The sequence below is a fragment of the Brachionichthys hirsutus genome, chromosome 6, assembly GCF_040956055.1.
Source record: "Brachionichthys hirsutus isolate HB-005 chromosome 6, CSIRO-AGI_Bhir_v1, whole genome shotgun sequence".
In the NCBI taxonomy this organism is placed as follows: Eukaryota; Metazoa; Chordata; class Actinopteri; order Lophiiformes; family Brachionichthyidae; genus Brachionichthys; species Brachionichthys hirsutus.
Genome location: NC_090902.1, coordinates 10,629,001 through 10,649,629, shown reverse-complemented (window position 1 = coordinate 10,649,629; position 20,629 = coordinate 10,629,001). Strand labels below are relative to the sequence as shown.

Genomic DNA, 20,629 nt, shown 5'->3' with positions numbered 1-20,629 from the left:
AGATTCAGGGGCTGGACGGCTCCTCACAATCAAATCACTTGTCTCTTCGCAAGAAGCCTTGCTTTCTGTCATTTCTACATTTTCACGTCTTGCCACGTCTGCCTTGGCTTTGTCACGGGCAGAATCAGAGCCATCTTCAGCTTGGTTGCGAGGGGGAGTTGCGGTTGCGGTGTCTTGTACGTAATCAGAAGCAACATTTTCTGCGCCGTTTCCTTTTCCACCCTTCCTCTTCTCCTCGCTGTGGCGTCCTCCGAGCTCCTCGGATGCATCTATTTTTACCATCTCTGTCTCTGCGGGATATAAATTCGACTCCTCCTCCTCCTCCTCCTCGTTGTTGTTATAGTGTGTCACCATGATTGTAATATCTTGATCCATACTACCCATTTTCTGCTGCTTGCCCTGTCGATGGCTATCATTCAGCGTTCCGTGTGAGTGCGTTTGCTTTGCAGCAAGGCAACTGACAAAGCTCTCTGTCTGTGCTTTTGAACTGGCGTCTTCACTCAGTTCTGTTGATGCGGCACACTTCAGACCTCGCTTTAATTCTGACTCAGCCTCTGCTGGACTGTGTTGCACAGAGAAACCCTCTCGCAGGTCGCCCCTCCCCTGCTCCTCAGTCTTCCTCACTTGTCCCCCCTGCACCGTCTCACTTCCAATAAGCACTGGGAAGGCTGTGGCGGAGGGCGTCTTTGGGGTCATGGGGGATGTGGCCACAGAGCAGAATTCAACTTGCTTACCCACCTGTAGCACAGCATCCACAGTTCCGGATCTCACAAAAGTGCCTGGGAAGAAGAACGAGTGGCCATCCTCGGGAGGTGTCATGGGGCTGGTGGCTGCAGACTGACACTTGACCACCTCAAGGCTGACCTGTGTGCGCATGTGGTGCTGGCCAGCCGGAGCTGGGGACCAGGGATCAGGCAGGCCTGCAGTGGATGGTACAGGCACCAAGATATTCTCAATGTGTGCCCCTTTTCCTCTGTCGTGATCCATGTTTTGATCCTCGTGTCCGTTATTTTCCACTCCACCACTCATGACCCGACTAGAAATGATCTCGGTGTTCTGTGCGACCGAGGTTGCTTCATAAGCCTCAGGCTGTGGAATCAGAGGGACGATGACAGCCTGCGCCGGGCGCTTCTCTCCCACACAGTCTGATTGGTCAGTGTCGTCACACATCCCAGCTGAAGGCTCTTGCTCCGTGGATATCTGATTCTCATCTCTCTCTTCCTCGCAGCTGGCACTAGTGTGAACTCCCAGCTCGTGGTCCCCTTGACTCGTTGACTCTTGACTGGTGTTAATCCGAGCCTCCCCGGGCGCCGTGCTGCCGTCTGAGCCACCCGGACGCCCTCCGTCATCTGCCTTCTCACAAGGCTCGTGGTCCTCTTCGAGACCTGTCATTTCATCCTTCAGACTTCCCATTGTGTCCCTGCATTAATGTGATGAAATACCTGCGGAGCATAACACAGCACTGAAACACCGCTTGTGCCGTTTGCAATCAGAATCTAGAACTAGAATAACGAGCGTGAGTGCAGGAAAAAGAAAATAGATGCATTTTTTAAATAAAGGACTAAATAAATTACACCAAGCTGCTATATATATATATATATATATAAAACTGGATTCTTTATCACAACAGAATGCTGCAATCAGGAAAAGGTTTAATGCAAATCACATCATAAACTGCATGATAAATAGTGTATAAATACATGCTCCTTAAATGCATTATATCTCAGCTGGTACCTTTCTACCAGAGCGCATAGCCGCATGTAACTCACAGGCACGTTCTATTTTAATTCATCATCACCTAAAACCAAAATCACACAGGAATCAGGAGTAGCATGTTCAAATCCAGCAGGATAAAGCAAGAAGCAGAAAATCAACAACAGACATACCTCAGCACTTTAAGTCAGACTGAAGTCTTCCCATAACTCTTTCCAAAATGTGTGTGAGACAGTCAATCTCACCGCTGATCTGGACCCATAGCTGTCCGTATTCCTTCCCCCGTTGATTGATAGTGATTGCAGTGCCTACAGGTTTGTCTCTAGAAGAATCTATCTTAAGCAAACCTCGCGCTTTAAGCTGTGGCTGTGTCTATTGAAAAGCTTCACATTGCCTGTTTCCCTGGAAACCACGGTCGGGTGCTGGTAGTGTGCAGTAATGTAACTACAAGCTATCTCCTCAGCTCTTTAATTATCACCAAATCATGGTAATTAACTCCATGTTCTCATAGCAACTGCTGATCGCCTGTAGAGAGGCTAAACATGTGAATTGGTGAAATGCATCGGCTGCAGAGGCACAAATTGCAGCAAAAAGCTTTTATGTTTCTACAGATGAGCAGTGTGGGCGCTTCTGGAGGGAGGGTGAAGTGAGCAGAGCGGAGATTTCTGTCTTTCTTTTTCCTTAAAAAAAATAATAATAATGCATCACTGCTTTTACATAAGACATCAGTGAAAATTAATTTGACCAATCTCAGAGTAAAGAACAAATTAGCATTTGTAGTAAAAAAGTAGGCTGAGCTACAGATATCTATGCGTCAGATTTTGTTTTGTGGGAGGAAGATCAACAAGCTCATTAACAGATCTTTAACATCAGCTCAGGTTTGGTCGAGCAAATTAGTGACACATTATTGGAAAGTGAGCGTTTTGCTGCATTTGTGAAAGGACGTGGAAGAGAAAAGAGGACACGAGCTAAAGGATCCCAGAGTGTGCAGAGCTGTGCCTCCCACGCAAACAAAGATCCAATGCATCTTTGATGCTCATCCTCCCCTCGAGCCTCTCTGAGACATGTTTCTGTCGACCTGGGGTTATTCTGCTGGCCTCGAGTCGTAACATTTCCTCCTCATTTCCCTCATTTGGAGAGTCTTTATGGTTTCACTGTGGCAGCGGGTTGCAGCCTGGCCAGAATGCTGTGTGCTGACGGAAGAATTCTCAGCAGCAATTCAAAAGATTCCGCCAATCACAGACTGCCACCGAGATGTGTTGCCTAGCAACCACATTGTGTAATGCAGGGAGGTGTGCTGCTGAGTACCAAGGTAGGCAGGTTTCATCACATCCTCATGGGGAGCTATCAGTCTGCCAAAGGCTATTTTCACAGAGTTGTACAGGCAATACTGACCGATGATGATGATGATGATGATGATGAGGATGATGATGAGTGCTCTCCACAGTTCAAAACAAAGAAGGATGAAAGAACAGAATGGAATGCTTCTGTAGCTGCAGGATGCATAGCAGAATATCAATTGTTTTACAATCCCAGCAAAAAGTTTGTATCTGTTTTTATTTCCCAAAATAAGCACGCATAGTGAAAGCTATAATCCATAAAGAAACACAAATGCACAACGGTTAGAGCATAAAAAAAGACAAAAGACAAATTGTAAGGATTTCCTTTAGAGTGCTAGCTTTATAGACATCTACACATATACTACAATATTGTGTTTTCTGTGTGTGTGATGGCAAAGCATATCCATTCCAACAGTTTTACTCGTCTAAAGCCTGAATAATAAGTCGGGTGTGCTTCGGTGTTTCAGTTAGAATTGCTCATTTTTTACTGATCATTTGGTGTCCAATTTCTGTCCAAACTCCTTGATGGTGATCGTGGCCTTGTCTGCTGCTTTTCCTATGGCTGCTTGCGTCTGCCTTCCAGCTTCTTGAGCAGCTTAAGTGAGTCAGGATGAAACAGAAGAGAAACACTTAGAGGTCCAATAGATACCAGCCCTTAACAAAATGACTGTTAGCATATATTTACTGGCTTTATAGTAATTCATTAAATCCTTCTCCTTAATGTTTTCAGCTCTGAGAGATGAGTGGACTATTTAAACAGTCGGTTGCAGTTGCACCCTGTCTGCTCATGGCACCATTTCTACAGCCATATCATGAAACTTCAGTCACCTCTCAAGCCCCAGTTTACCTGTGTTTGCAGTTTCTTTGGAGGAGTCTGCCACCTGCTGCACAGCCTCTTGAGCTGCCTGCACTAAAACACACCACAGGCACGTGCAGTGACCGAGCTCAGGAGGAAAATAAACTAGTTATCACTCTTGGTTTTTAAATCGTCATCATATAAGCTCTCAGTAAATAGCTTTAACCTAAAAATGCATTTAAAAAATGTGCTAAAGATGGAAATCTATTTTTTTCCCACCAAGAAAGACATACCATTGTGAGAAAAAAAAATGTCTCCATTTGCCAGATCTTAGAATTCTGTACCTGCAGTGTCTGTGACTCCTTTCACAGCTGTGTGGCTCGTGCCTTTCAGGCCATCAAAGGACTTCTTAAATGAGGCCATAGCTCCTGTTCCTGTACCGAGTGCGTCCACAGATCCGACTGTGGGGAAAGCAGCCGGAGCAGCAGTTTAATACTCTCTGTTGGAGCCAGACACCACCGAGCCTGCAGTTTCCAGCCGGATTAACTCAAACAAAACGCACCCAAAGAGGCCCAATCAGGCTGGCATCCCAGCTATGGCGTTGTCCTGCCAAGGGCCAGTGCTCACTCAGCAGATTTAACACATCCTCAATTAAACCCCCCTCACCACCGAGACAAGAGTGAGCGAAAAAAGGAAACATGTGAGGACGATTCATAACGGATTGTCATTTCGAGCAACACACAGAGAACACAGACTTACAAGAGGTTTATGCTCAAAAGAGTCATCAATGCCAAATATTAGTTTAAACAGGATGAAATGACACTAACAAAGGCCTGTTTTTTTGGTTTTTTTACTTTTTATTTACAGAGGAATGTATGTTTGGCTTAACACATAAACCGTTATATTGACAAGTCCTGCAATTTAAAGCACATATCGATATGACAACCATCATGATTTCAAGACGTAATATATTGACTTTAACTCGTTAAAATCTTCAGCACACACAAACACACGCACACACACAAACATGTACACTCTGTTCATTTCTAACAGATACCTTACTGGAATGATTTCACAAGCAACTGTAAAGATACGATGTAAAAAACTCTCACTTCAAAAATGTTCAAAGAAATTTCCGAAGAAATGCAAAAACAAAGTACCCACAAACAGGCATTGCCAACACGTAATAGAGGATATCACTGTTTTCATATCTGATTGCAGCCGGACATGTTAATTTTGTCAACTCCCATTTTCTCATTGACAGAATGATGAACATCTATTGCACATTTCTAGATACAGATACACAAGAACAAATTCACAGGCCCAGGCTCTGGTCTCATTTCATTGGGAGGGAGTCAAGGAAATGAGACAGAGGGCGAATCCTACATCTCAATAATACCTACACCCAACACATTACATTAATAACATGACATTTACAATATATAATAGTAAAAGATTTGTCTTGAAGGAAGAACATTTTTCATTGGGAATGCTTTTTTTTTTTTTTTTTGCGTGGGAGTATAATTGTAATAGTTGGGCCATTTGTCCTTTTTGTCATTAGAAAGATTGTTGTGCTGCTGGTTGGATGGTGGCTTGGACTGATGCTTTTAGGCTTCTGGCTCGTAATCTTGGCTCTCCTGGGAAAATAAAAAGAGAATTTAAGGGACAGGCCGGTCAAATGTTAAAATCAGAGAAGCTTCAGATTCAATTCAACAGTATTATAACATATTTATGATTAGATATCACTTTGCTACAGCTGTAAGATGTTCTGAAGGGGCAGTGTCTCTTTCTGGTCTGCAGAGGGCAGCACAAGCCCACACCAAACTCAAGGATGTGTTGTGAATCCACTCCCTGCATCCTCGTAACAAGCATTTGCCTTGAACGAAAAATAAATGCATTTATAAATAAAGCAACAAGCTCCAGGAATAGCTCTTTTTCATCTCCGTATACTCTCTGAGAAGGTTTGTCTCACTCTGCAGCACTCCATATTTAGAGCAATACAGGAGAGACCCTGACAATCACCCACAATGCATGGCGGCCGAGAGCGTCATCACCACGCCCATTCAGATAGAGCTTGCACATCACTGGTTTGGCAAAAGATGGGGGAGGGGAGAGAGAGACGGAAGAGTACAGGGAAAGATGGAGGCATCGGTGGATGACGCAAGAAGCTGCCTCTGAGTATTCTCAGCATTAATGGAGATTGCAAGGGGGAAAGAAAATCGCACAACATTTACAAAATCATGTTAAACGTCATTTTAAATTTCCCTTCAACTAAGGCGGATTATGAATATTTAAATATTCTATATTAAAAACTCCATTCCTATAGATGTTAAGGTTGTATATATTTTCAAAACTCATGGGTGATTTGTGACTGATATTTATATTTGCTCTTATCTCATTAAAATCTGCATTAAAATAACAGCACTCAGTTTGTCTTCCTCCCGTAGCCAAATTCCAAAAATAACCATCTGTGTTAGACTCACATTTCCTCCACACACACACACACACCCACCCACACGCACACACACTGTTCAATATAAGTAGGTGGTGCTATATTCACTGTTCTCACGATGTGGCATTTGGCTTGTTAGGGCCAATTTATTTCATGTTCAGGTAAAAACAAACAAACAAACACAAACATTACTCTGTAGGTAGGTGGAGGGTAAGTGTGGAGTGCTACTGAAATGCAATACAGCTGAAGTGTGTAATCAACCCGATGAATATTGATGAGGCTCAGTGAATGAGCTCATCGATGGCTGTACGGATTTTTCTTTTCTTTTCTTTTCGTGCCATCAATGTTCAAACTGTACACAAATATGAGCGCGCTTTGTGTCGTGTGGGTTGACTACCTGCTGGGTCTCATCATATGTCTCCCCTTCTGGATCCAGCATTGCTTCTCCCTGGCCCTCCATGGCCTCCTGGCCGTACTCCTCTGGCTGCAGTGACAGAGCAAGCACATCTAAGGCAACAGAAGCTGCTATACATATTTGTTGCCAGATGAAAATAAAGAAGGTTTGGCATTACTCTGTTTTTTTTTTTTTTTTTTTTTACAAAATCCCATCTTATGTCTAACGTGTTGTCGTTAGAGTCGACTTAGAGAGCTAAGCATTCAATTTCCAGAAAGGTAAATACCTAAGGTGGTTTCACAAACACTTAAATCTGTTCGGAAGGTGTTTCCATAATACCTTAAATGTGTCTAATATGCAGTTTGTGCATGAGAAAATCTGACTGTCATCATAAAAAATATAGTTACTATAAGTAGTTATATAATAATACTTTTTGTTTGAAAAAAATAACCACAGATTTTTATATAATATTAATTCATTGTAGTACATGTAATTGGATTTTGGCTATGTGTGAGACAGCATCAACATGTATACTTTAGCCCCGGCTATATAATTTAATTGACTGTAATTAAAGTTTAATATGCTTAGCAGGCTAAACTAAGATGGTAGGCATGGTAACATTACACCTGCTTAGTTAGCATTCTCACTGAGAGTGTGTTAGCCTGTGCACAGTATTGATGTTTTGCTCCAACACTACACAGCTGTGCCAAAGTACAGAGATTCACGGAAGACCGGTCTTGTTAGCCTTGTTTGCATAATGCTAATTGTTCAGAAAATGGAAACGCTGTAACTCTAATGTATTGGTAACAGATGAGCGGAGAACTCCTGAGGCTAGAAATTCAAACCAAAAGCAACAAAGCATTTGTCTATCAGGGCTTCTCTCACCTCTTTCAAAGCACATAGGTTTTATCTGATAATGTAAATCTGAAAAGAAAAACGGTATTCAAGCTGGGCTAAAAGTATATATATATATATATATTTTAGCAGATATAAGATAATTTAAAGTTAACTATGCTAATTACAGAATAAAAAGTGCATGTAACTAAATGCAATTATGTGCTTCAATGACAATAAATATTGGGATACCAAAATATCAGGCCTTTTATATAATTATTAGGTCTGATTAGCATAAATCGCACCATGCAAAATTTCTAGTAAATTGACATGGTGATTCTGTTTAAACACCTCTAAAGAGACTCCATCTGAGATCTTCCTTCTACTTCATTGTGGCTGCACCTGCTATACAACGAACACTGAAAACAAAGCTAGTGGGTCACTACACATTTATTTTTAAACCCAGCACTAATTAAGTCAATTAGGTCAGAGAAGAACAGACCATAATCCTGTGTACTATATTAAGCTGGTGTGATTGCTTTAAGTCCACCACTGATTAGCCTGGCCTTAAATGCTGCACAATGGAACACCGCCACGAAGACGCACCTAATCCAACGGATTATCACCCAAGAAAAAGTGAACATGACGATAAGACTGTTTCTGGCTGGTGGTGCGGCTCAATTCAGTTGAGACTCAAGTACATGAGAAGCCTCATGTTCTGTCCACAAATAAAAGATCATTCTAAATAACATGCTTGAAATGTAAAGTGACATATTTGATTGTATATAATGATGCATACATGCAGGCTACAGTGAAACAGAGTAGATGTGCAGCATGAGCTAGAATGGTACAAAGTTTGTCAGTGTGTGCAAAAAGTTTGATGATGTGTTGTCGGGGTGCTGAAACGAGCCGTCCAGAAGCCTATTAGAGCATGCTGTCAGATTGACTAGATTAGTGAGTGAGTGGAGATGGTCCCACATTGATGGATGAAGGCTTTGGAGAGGAAGGGGACGTCCCTGCCTCACTAACACCCTGACAGTGATAGATCAGATGTTAACATGCTGACAGAAAAAAACCAGTCTATAAGTAAAATGTGTATCCCTCAAATGTCCATGTTCCGTCTCTCTCCTCATCTCCAAAAAGACGGAGAGGATAAACTGGAGAGAGAGAGAGAGAGAGAGAGAGAGAGACAGAGACAGAGACAGAGAGAGTCTCCAATGTTACGGATCTGTCAATTACCTCCAATGTGTGTTCACAGTTGAATGACAACTGATTTCCTGAAGGTGTGAGTGAACATGTTGCAAAGATCTGATAACAGGAACACACTGAGGAGACTAAGCCAGTGTGGTACCCTCCAGCATGGGTGCTAACAGGGAGACAATGATGATGATGATGGCTCTAATATGCTACGTACATTCATGTCAGTCGGGAACTCGTCCTTTTTCACCAGTCCGGTGGCTGCAACGATGTTTCCGACAGCGCCGGTGGTCTTCTCAGCCACTGCAGGAACACAAACACGACAAACACACATTTATCTCTATCGATTCAGCAGACAGATCAAAAGCTGCCTGCTGAATCTAAAGCATGTGCATCGCCTTTAACCTACTTTATTTCTCAGCTGGTTGCTGCACATTAGGACCACTAACATTCTCCCATCACCATTATAGATGTTCCATTTTCTAGTGTCTTGTAAGTGGAATGAATTATTTATTTTTTTACCACTGCAGAAATCACATTTAGGAAAACTCACCTGTGCCCACGCTGTCTTTGGCCTTGCTACCTATAACAACAAAGAAAGAACTTGTTAGAAAATGTGTTGGCTACTTTGAAATTGGAAATGTGGACTTCGAAATCAATTTATTTTATGTGGATATTTTAAATTTTCCTCGCAACAATTGAAGCATTGCTATCGTTCAGCTGCTAGACGTAAATCAATAAGTCTATGCAGCGTGAATTGTATCCTGCTTTTTAGTTCATTAAAAAACTCCCTGTCTGAGTGACCTGCTCTTTTACTACTAGGTCAAATGTCATCAGCCTAGCAGCATAATTCATGAAGCGTTAATGCGACAGTCGCCCAACAGGGTGAAGAGCCCCAGCCTCCTGTTCATGCCTGCTCCTGTGATAAATTATTGAAATAAAATATAATTAACTGCCTCCAAAACCAACATCCAATTTATTTTGATGATATTAATGAAATATTAATTTGGTTTTACGGTTGGTAAGCCACGGCTGCAGGGACACTGCAGATCAATCATGGCTGCAGCGCTTTGGTTGCTCTGTCCGCCAACTCTAAGGAGAACTGGACTGATCAATTATATCACCTCTGGCAGATATCATCCATCCATGCTGTGCTTCAATGAACCATTTGGCCAATGTCCTGTTTCTAATCACTCAAACCATGTCACCCTCTCTATTGTGCACAAGTAAAGTGCTGCGTTGGTCCTCAAAACGCCTTTAAACGCCAAACGGCAGCATTCTATTTGTCATGCACTTTGACTGCTACAGTATTCCACTGTACCGTAACATACAGCTGCGTAACTGAGGCGAACGAATGAGCTGTGACATTAAATGGCATCTTGTACATTAAAGTTTTTGCATCTCTGTCTCTCCCCATCTGCTTCACGCTGTCTGTTCGTCTCTGCTGGGTGGGCGGTGCGCCGCAGCAGCAGCAGCTGTCAAAAGGTGGGTCACAGGCCTATCAGATCACTCTTACCCCTCCTCCAAGAGGGACCTTCAAACGAATCGTACACAGCTTTCTAGGGCACCGCCATACTCAACAAGCAGCAAGCATGAGCACAGAGATGCCGTAGAAAAGCTCCTTTGCCTTTCTGAGTCTCACAGTCAAATGATCGCAACTCGTCGTGTTTGACAGCAGAGACGAAAATTCTGAGCCTCTAACAACAGCTCAGCTAAAACTAACACAATAAATGTTCATTGTGGATGACAGATTCCAGGTAGCAAGTCCAGCTCAGAGCCCCCCCCCCCCCTGAGTCATTCAGCCTCCACCCACTCACCCCCCCCCCCCCCCCAACAAACCATAGAGGCCGGCGAGACAGCTGTCTACTGTGAAAACTGTATCACTTAGAAAATGTTGGGATAAACAGTCAGTGAAATATATGAAAACATAATAACTCAAGTAATGCTGCTAACGCTAACGCTATAACCGATGACAGTAACATATAGATTTTTTCTCATCTAATGGAAGTGAATAGAAGCAAACAGCAAAGCAAAGCAAACCCCGGGCACACTTTAATTATTTAACGACAAAACAATAACATGATGACTTGTAATAATCATGAACAAATATATCATATTAGCTGCCACAGATTTTTTTTTTATTATTATTCCATACTATTGAAAAATAATAAATAACTTTCCAGCAGGACATGCATGGAAATGTCTGATGTGACAATATGATCACTATCAACTGTGATCTGATCTAAAACACACTTTAACACAAGACATCACTTAAACTGAGGTGTTTTTGAACAAGGTGTTTGTTAACCTTCAGGAAATTGTCATGTTTATTAGCTTCACTAGGGGCTGTTTGTTTGTTTGTCTGTTAGCAGGATTACACGAACACGATTAGACAGATTTTAACGGCAGTTGGCAGACGGGCCGGGTCTGTAGCAGGAACGAACCCATTAAAGCTTTGGACCGGACCCAGATAAAGGGGCAAAGTCAGGACTTCTTGCTCCCCTTTATGACCATTTTTAAAATTGCACATAAACCAGGATTATAGCGGAACTGGGTGGAAGGGAGGTGATTCATGTTCCATCAAATTTTGGAGGGAATCTGGTAAAGGAACGGATCCTTTTTTTTTGTAATCATACATAAATTAAACAATGAATGTTTTGACTCTTTAAAGTTCTATATTGGTATTTGGATTGGGGTTAAATTTAATCAAAGAGACTTTTGGGACCTGGACAGAGGCGTGCCTCTGCTCTGCCGGGTGCCCGACTTTGAATAAAGCAGAAATTTGTGTGGTTCTCTGAGGTGGTGTCCATTACTGAATAAACTCCATTGTAAAGGACAAAAGCTGACGCCTTCTGTCTGTTTGTCACCAGGGGCATCTGGTGCACTCGAATGCTTGGCGAGAGTTGTTCCCACCACCATCCTGCCGCCCCACCCCCACCTCTGCTCCTGTCTTATACCCAGTCATGCCGGGCGTGAGGACATCCAGAGCCACGGATCGCAGTATCACCATCATAAGGTCCCCTTATACTGGGGTAGCCTTCGAAACGCTACTGGTAGCTAGGAGCTAGTATTGGGTGTTGTTGATGTGGATGTTGAAATACATATGCTTTTTTAAATACTACGTGACTTTTCAGCAGTAAAACAACAGTATAAATCAAAGTACAGTTACCATAATAAATTATACTGAATATACCTAATTAGTTCTTTCATTTAGTATTTATTAGGGTGCACATCTGTTTTAGTGTTTGCCACAAATAGTATGTAATAATATAATTATATTTAGATTAGTTAAGAGTAAATCATAAAGGGCTAGTATTGCCACTTATATTACAATGGTGGATAAACAGCTTGAAAGTGAAATAATAAATCCAGCCTATGCTGGTTTATTCTATGTCTGTGGGAAACCAGATTACTGAGCTATACTAAAGAAAATGCTTCCGTGATTTTCCTCTTCTTCTGGGACACACAGGAATTCGGCATCCCTCGTATCTCTGCAGGTTTGTCGCCGAGGAGCGTTCATTGCCTCGGTAGGCCTGTGTCTGAGGTGCATGCAAACGCATCTGATCATCTCACCTACAAACATGACTCCTTCTTTAGTCTTTTCAGCCGCCACTGCAACTCCTTCCTTAGTCTTCTCTGCGGCCACAGCCATGCCCTCCTTGGCTTTAGACAAACCCTTCATAAACACATCCATCTTGGCAAAGAAACTGCGGAGAGATTGGACCGCGGCTGCTGTCAGTCACAGAACGGCAAAGATAAAACCTCACATGATCACCGAGCAGATGCGAGTATTACATGTCCATATATATTACAATCAACCTCTGTGAATGGAAGTCTGAAGTGTGAGCATGAATTGAGGGTGAGGGAGGGGAGCACCGCCCCCCTGTGGTGGATCCTGTTAGCTGCAAGTCCAGCGATCAGGCTGGAGTAAAAACCTGCTGTTCATTCACGCGTTAATTTTTTTTTTTAGATTCCGACAAAGCATGAAATATTTAATTGGCAAAAGATTTCAATGAAATAGTTAATTGCGGAGGCGCTCATTAATTATTGCGCGTCTCAGGACTGCGCCTTTTTTTTTAACCGCACATGAGGCGACTGGAAAGTGGCATCTACTGGCGGGCGGGGGGGGGGGGGGGGGGGGGGGGGGGGGGGGGGGGGCACGATCCACGCCGTGATGTCTACGCCCGTCACGGCTCGAATATATAGATGTGATCCGCGTTTGTCTAAATTACACGCACGGGTGGAAACACCGTTCAAACGTCGGAATAAAACGGAGCAGCCAGCTGACAGCTGAAAACGCGTCTTGGCGTTGGACACCATTCCATCTGAGCCCCATCCTGGATGTTTGCAGGTCAAGCTTTGATATTAATGTCTGAACACATTATTGACGGCGCCTTTTCATTTCTCACGTTTGCGTGCGCGCCTTGATGAATAGCGCGCCTCCGCGTTATCTTTAAAGACGTCACAAGCGGATTAATCGGATCAGGTCGTGATCATTTGCGCTACAGATAAAATGTCCAGTCTTCATCTGACGACGCTCCAACGCACGACCATGAAATGGTGGTGACCTCTATAATAATAATATAATAATACTAATAATAAAACACGCAAGGAGTAAATGAGTACTTACCTATTTACAAATAGCCTTCGACGCGTCTCTTTATGATTCAGTCGCACGGTCCAGATAAACTGATGCCTGAACAGAAGATATGTTCAAATGATCACTAGTGGGCCTTCCTCGGGCTGATCTCCACTAACAGGGACGTCCCCCTTTACAGTGCGGCTGAGGATATCGCGCCTCCCCCCCTCCTCCTCCTCCCAACCCCCCCCCCCCCCCCCCCCCACATCACTACCATCACTGCCTCCCTCCACTATTCATCACCCAAGGATGTAAACTGGTTCAAGAAGCACCTGAACAAGAGCGCTCACAACAAAAATCACATAATGTAGCCAAGATGGAATAAATATTTCTATATTTGGAAAATGAAAACAGTTCGCTTGACCGATGGGCTCACTTGGACTCCATTTTAGACTTACTTTACTCCCCAGTCTAGATTCCTCTGAAAACTATATGAATAGTGTCATGAAGTTAAGTTACATAACTGCTATCCCACTTAAGTGAGGCGTGTTTGGTTTATTTGAGGCGACCCAATTAGCGCGTTTAACTCGTTAACTGTTTATTTTCTCCAACTCTGAAGCACTCACGAGTTTAGTGTGTTTGAGACAGGGGTGGGAGATTCCATATTGTTGCTGTTTTTTCTTGTTCTGGGAATGTTTTTTTTATTTTTATGTTATTTCCATGGTAAAAACTCAATCACATTAAAGAAAAGAGGGAGGTTTGTAGTTGAAGTTCATCTTGTAAACTGATTCACGGGACACATTTCAACTGTTTGCTTGTCACTGGAATTAATCCGGTAACACGCCAATTTTTATTTTTGTGTTTAATCAGCACGATTTGTCATTTATTGTAATTGACTGCGAAACTAAAGTAATGTGTATTCATATATGAACCCCTAAACATTAACAAAACGCTTATCTGCTTTGCTTCTTGAGAGAAAACCAACGGAACGGTCAAAGATCCTTTTTCAGCCAATCAGTGGAGATCCTCATTTGCATGATTGATGATCATGATGAATATATTTATTAGATAGAATGTTAGAGTACAAGTACAGTCACACAGTAGCATGTATTACAGTACAAATATAGTCAAACATTCTGTCTAAGAGGAGCATTTCAAAAAAGCCCTTGCGAAGAGAATATCGAATCATCGACTCATGTCGCTTGCTCCTTGGCCGAATTAGTGTATTTGTCTGACACCTTGGTCGCTGCACGTCTTCCCGTGATTCACTGAGAGGATCTGCAGCTTCAGCTAAGGGTTAACGACACCCCTCCCTTTTTACCCCTTGTCAGACATGCAATGACGTCATCGTCTTTGTAGTGGGCGAGCGATTGCGAAATCCTCCTCCATCCATGACGCACACCCTTCCCGTTTGAGGAAACCTCGGATACCAATTCCCCCTTGACTTACCCCAGCACTCCGGGGAGGAGATGAACATAAACTGTTCAGGGAAACAGCAAGAATAACGATTTTTATTCATTCACCAATTACACACGTCTGATTCGTGACAACAGCTTAAATGATCTAATCCATGCTTTGATGCTGACAGTCATAATAACATACAATTTACAGCAGGACCTACTAATGAGATAAAATGTCCAAGTAATACACTGGATATAAAAAACAAACATAATGTACTGTGTGAAAATAAAACCGTGGGCATCATGCATGGGAATAAGAATATTATGTGAAAATGTGTGCGGTCGAGCAGGGTGTCTCTGTCCATGGTGCTGATCTGCGGTGTAGAGCAGGATGTCTCTGTCCATAGTGCTGATCTGCGGTGTAGAGCAGGATGTCTCTGTCCATGGTGCTGATCTGTGGTGTAGCGCAGGATGTCTCTGTCCATGGTGCTGATCTGCGGTGTAGAGCAGGGTGTCTCTGTCCATGGTGCTGCTCTGCGGTGTAGAGCAGGGTGTCTCTGTCCATGGTGCTGATCTGCGGTGTAGAGCAGGGTGTCTCTGTCCATGGTGCTGATCTGCGGTGTAGAGCAGGGTGTCTCTGTCCATGGTGCTGATCTGTGGTGTAGAGCAGGATGTCTCTGTCCATGGTGCTGATCTGTGGTGTAGAGCAGGATGTCTCTGACCATGGTGCTGATCTGCGGTGTAGAGCAGGGTGTCTCTGTCCATGGTGCTGATCGGCTTCAGCCAGTATTACGCAGGAGGCGCAAGATCAAAGCGGCTTCTTATTTATGATATCAAATGTCACATTTTTCATATCTTTCAACATATTTTACGGAGAGCTTTGCTGTTATTTTAGTTTTAGTCAAGTTCTCCTTTTAAACATGAATCCAGCCCCCCAACTGCAGCAAACTGTGTCCCTGCTGTCTGACCGCGCCTGTGAGCCACGGCTGCCCTCTTGTGGCCCTTTCGATCATAGCATGCCAAATAATTTTGCATTCCCATCTTCCTTGACTACAATTGCAAATGAAGTGTAATAAAATAAGCCATTAAATGACTCAACCCTCATTAATCTGCATAAAAAACAGCAAGGGTGCTATTACATTTTTGCTAGATTTCCTGGTCAAAATGAGAGAATTATTTTTTTAAAGAACGTTTATTAAGGATCTATATTGTTATTATAATATGTATTTCTATATTTCTCTATTTTTAAAGAGATATGTGAGAAACAGAGATGTCAGAGGGCAGATGCGGCTGGCATGAACCTTTTTCAACAATGCATGCCAATATTATGCTGACCATTACGCTCAGATAAAAACACACACTATTGTTTTTAAAATATTCTCATAGTATGGACCATTTCAGCAGGCCATTATCATGGATGATTTTTTTTATCATGATAAGGTGGCATTTTACAGCTCAAAGGTTTGAATAATTATATTAGCAATGAATTGTATCATTCAATTATCATTATTGAAGAAAAATCATTAATAATACATAGGATGGAGCAACCAAATAACTACATTGCATTTTAAATATTAGGTCGTTACACATAACCAACTACCTAATATTTAAAATGCAATGCAAATGTTCAGTTTATTAACAGTTTCGGCTTTCAGTCCAATGTAAAGTGGGCCTACCCTAATTTAAATCGGCTTTCACCTTTCAGGGGGCCAGAAACGGAGATAGTCATCACGACTCTTTGCAGATCAATCAATCCCCTTCTCCCTTACCTTTCCCGCATCCCCCACTATTTTCCTCCACCTACATTGTACATTATTTTAATTTATTGTTATTTTGCATCAATTGAGTAATGTATTTTTATTTTTATTGGAATTGTTACATGACGATGCATTATTTACGAAGGGCTTTCAACGGAAACAAGACTGCAAGGGATTTTATGAAATGCTCCTCTTAGACAGGATGTTTGACTGTACTTGTACTGCTCTAACATTCTATCTAATAAATATATTCATCATCATCATCATCACTTTCAGAATTTGAAGACACAGCTGAAACACAGCCACAGAAAACAGACTGTCTGTCGACTCACTGAGCAGAAGGATATCCTCCTCCTCAAAGGAAAATTCAAACCTTTGTTGGCCAAGTTTTAGATTTGTTGCCAAGCTCAATTTGTAAAGTCCCCAAAGGGGAAAAGGTGCCAAATCTAGTGACACAGTTGTAAAACTAGGGTGGCTCTCAGACAGCGCTATTTACTACACAAGCTTGTTACACAAATGTATGTCAGGCAGTCAGCTGTTAGCAGACAGCATTTCTCCTAGACTTTAAAGACGGCTCATCAAGACAATTTATTAATTTCAATGCACCTAATAGCCCATAAATCTAATTTCATGCTGATATCAGATTGGTTACATCTAATTATGTAACACACACTATAACGGGTGTTTGGCTGTGATCTAACAGTCCCATCGGACCTGTTCTAGTTTGATGGGTTCACATCTGCGCCTGTGGCGACCAATGATAATGCTGATTATCTTAAATACATACATGATGAGGCACGCAGGTCTCCTCCATGTAACCTCATTCAAACTAGAAGTAGGATTTTGGAGCATAAATACACGATGCATGCTGGAAATATCCAAAAATGTTTGCCAAAAGAATGTGATTTAATGTAAAGACTGTACAAAAAGGGCTTGTAATATAGTCACAGGTTTAGTTTTGTGATGAGAGAGAGGAAAAGTAAAATGAAAGAACAGCCGTTCTTAGCCAGGTGTTTAACATTAACTAAAACATATGTCTATAGTAGATTGCATTTTGGTTCCTAAATCCAACACACTCTCATTTATTGAAAGATTGTCATTTTTATTATGTTTGAAATGATGATAATTTATTACTGTTTCATCAATCAACAGATTAACAGAAACTTCATTTAAACATTAAACAATAAGTCGAGACACGGATTTTACATGAAATTGGTTTGCATCATTTAACAAATTGGTGCCTTTTGTAAATAATATTTACCAAGAGGCAATTTAAGAGCCACGTATATATGAGAGGACCAGCAATGCCACGTGGGGAATTACCTTCCCAGGAAATACAGACAATGGAGCGAGGAGTGTTACCAGTAACCCTGGATTTACAGCTACACGGACAAAGAAAGAGGACAGAGCTGTGGTTCAAATGGAGGGCTTCTTATCAAATAGGGTTAGACGATAGATGAAAGACATAAGCAGTTACTGATTAAAATGCAACCATGTAAGGTTATAAAATGTTCTTTTATCGCCAACTATTAACATTTGAATACAAGTGTGCAGCAACATTTCAGAATCAGAATCAGAAACGACAGTGAAAGGATTGACAAACTTGGAATTTTTCTCAGTGCAATCGTGCAACATAAAACATAAAATATGAAAAATAATAGAATGCTAAACTAAAGCGCTACGCTATAGGGCATGCAATGAAACTAGACTAAGTAAAAAAAGAGTACAAAAACCCACCACAAAAACAGCAGAAGCAGCAGCAGCAGCAAAAACAAATTATAAAATAGGCGCTCGGGCCTAATAATAATAACATTGTTATCTCATTCAGGGGGGGTGGCACTCTATGTCAAAGTGTGTTACACTTATCTTGTGCAGCCCAAAGACTGACACAGCCTTTGAGCAGTGAGACATAATTGAATCCCAATGGACATGACCTCACCCATAGGGACGAGCATCACCCCCCGGCTGGCCGACACCCAGCTCCACTCACATTGAGACAAAGTAGCAACAGGTAGAGGCCCATTAGCTGGAGGAATGACAAGAGCCACAGGGAAGCTAGATCGGCCACAGTTAAACCTCTGAACACAATTCAGCTTCTGCCCAGTGCGCAGACATCTGACCTGGGGACATGGTGGGAGCCAGAGGGAGGATAAAGAAAATGTGTGTCAAACCACTGCCACTATAGGTGATGGTGTATTTATTTGGGAGAGCAGTTCCATGTACGAGTTCAGTGTTGAGCCTCTAATGGTTTGGGTTCCCATTTAACAATCACCACTTGAACCATATGGTAACTGCAATGCTTCTCAACCTCTAATCTTTGAATTCGAGCTCGGCGGATGGCAGCAAAAGAGGATAGTTTTACAAGTTGTTGGCCAGTTCTTAAAATGGTAATGAGTAGCATGGGCGTATCTGAAGGTGCAAGTTTTACAGCCCCAGAGAGCCAAAAATAAAGATGATTCACCATGTGTTATACTCCGGGAAATAAATTGTGATGTAAAATGTGTTCGCACTAAAATTGCTAGCGCAGTCAGTTTTCCCTCGGCTGTGGTCCTATCAGCCCCCAGCGAGCCCTTTCATTATCTATCATGGTTTAAAAAAAAGATTTTTTACAACCCAAACCCCTTTTCCTTTCATGGATCCGTTGAGTTGAACCAGTCAGTCACGGCAAGTATTATATAATTGCAATCAATCTGAGTTATAAAATCTTGACAAGGACCAAGGTGGAAATTTAGAGCTGCTTAGATTACAAGTCACCTCCCAGTAGCATGCATACACCCTCCATCTACCTGCCGCAGCTAAGACAGAATTAAAAACCTGCTTGTGAGGCACTTTAGATCTGACTTTTACTCCCTCTTCCGAGCACTGATTGACTGTTACATCTACCGCATTGAATTTGCATTACTATTCTTAAATTTGTCGTAAACTGTGAGAAAAAAAAAGAGAGAGAGGGTCTCCAGGTTTGTGAATATTCCTGGCATTTTAAAGAAGTATTAAACAAATGAGCGAAGAATCCCTTAAGGCCGACAGGGGGCAGCAGAGACTGTTTTTCTTCTCAAACGCTGTGATTACAATTCACTGCACTATAATCCGGAGACATGAGTAAATCGACTCAGTCTAATGTATACCCAGGAATGCGAACGAAGCCTGAGCGTGGCTGATAGACGTATAGCAGGATGGCGCCATCAGCGAGCAGTCCTGGATGACTCTGCCTCCATGCATGCGCGCTAAACTCACAGTTCATCATCAGCACCCCCCCCCCCAAAAAAAAGGCTCAGGATGAGATGAGAGCTCATCTCATCCCACATTTCAGATGGAAGAGTGAAATCACCCAACGCTCACTATGGGTGTCGAAATGTGTTTACGGTCGGGGATGATTTGTACTGTTGTGTTTGTTTTTGTCAAAAAGATTATAGATTATGTCTCTGTAGAATATGCCCACCCGTTTGATGATGCACGTTAATCTATGTAGCATTCCTTGTTAACACATTTCTTTCCCTACCGCTCCTTTATCCACTGTGTACATTATAAACACTGTGAGCATGCCTATAGAGTCAATCGTTTGCTAATGGGAGTCTCCTTTGTGTAGAATAATGGATACAATAAAGTTAAAGGCATTATGTTAATTGTGCATACAAAGTGCTCAAAGCTATTCTCCATCTTCTTTATGCACGGAGGCTTGATTCACTGACTCTGCGAGAGAACACATTCACCAGTGGGTCCATTTGATATACAGCAACTGAATGTCAGCCAAGCTGCACAGATGAACACTTTGTTCAACTGTCTCAAGGCTGACTTGCGTGAACAGATCCTTGCGTTTTTTTTGGCACAGCTGCGATTGTGATTTTCTCAAAATGTGATCCTCACAGATAAAGGGAGCCCTTTTGTTCGGTTATTTGTGCATTTATTCTGCCAGTCACATAAAAAACCTTCCCAGCTGGTTGCCAGTACAGTCATCTGCTTAATGTTGATGCATAATTGCATTACATAATCTGTTATTCCGTCTTTAGGAGGAGTCACACAGCTGTGACTGTTATCTTTGCGGTGCACAGAGTCCAGCACGCTCCTTCTGCGCTGCCAGACAGAAGCCCAATTTGAAGCCGTCAGTGACACCTTTTCAAACTGCTACAGAACTTGCATGTATTTTTTTTAAATGAACTCTAAGATTTT

The 20,629-nt window shown here is 42.2% G+C and overlaps 2 protein-coding genes across 2 annotated transcripts; both read right to left on the bottom strand.

Annotated features, from left to right (window-relative positions):
- Positions 1-3,544: 3,544 nt before the first annotated feature.
- Positions 3,545-4,272, bottom strand: adirf (adipogenesis regulatory factor). The gene is made up of 3 exons (XM_068740876.1): positions 4,194-4,272; positions 3,901-3,963; positions 3,545-3,648 (listed from the first exon to the last, which is right to left on the bottom strand). Exons 1-3 carry the CDS (start codon positions 4,270-4,272, stop codon positions 3,545-3,547), a joined length of 246 nt encoding a protein of 81 aa, XP_068596977.1.
- A 1,184-nt stretch (positions 4,273-5,456) lies between these two features.
- Positions 5,457-12,420, bottom strand: sncb (synuclein, beta). Its single transcript, XM_068740549.1, has 5 exons — positions 12,300-12,420; positions 9,280-9,309; positions 8,944-9,029; positions 6,699-6,785; positions 5,457-5,486 (listed from the first exon to the last, which is right to left on the bottom strand). The coding sequence occupies exons 1-5, from the start codon at positions 12,418-12,420 to the stop codon at positions 5,457-5,459; spliced, it is 354 nt and encodes a 117-aa protein (XP_068596650.1).
- Between the last annotated feature and the right edge of the window lie 8,209 nt (positions 12,421-20,629).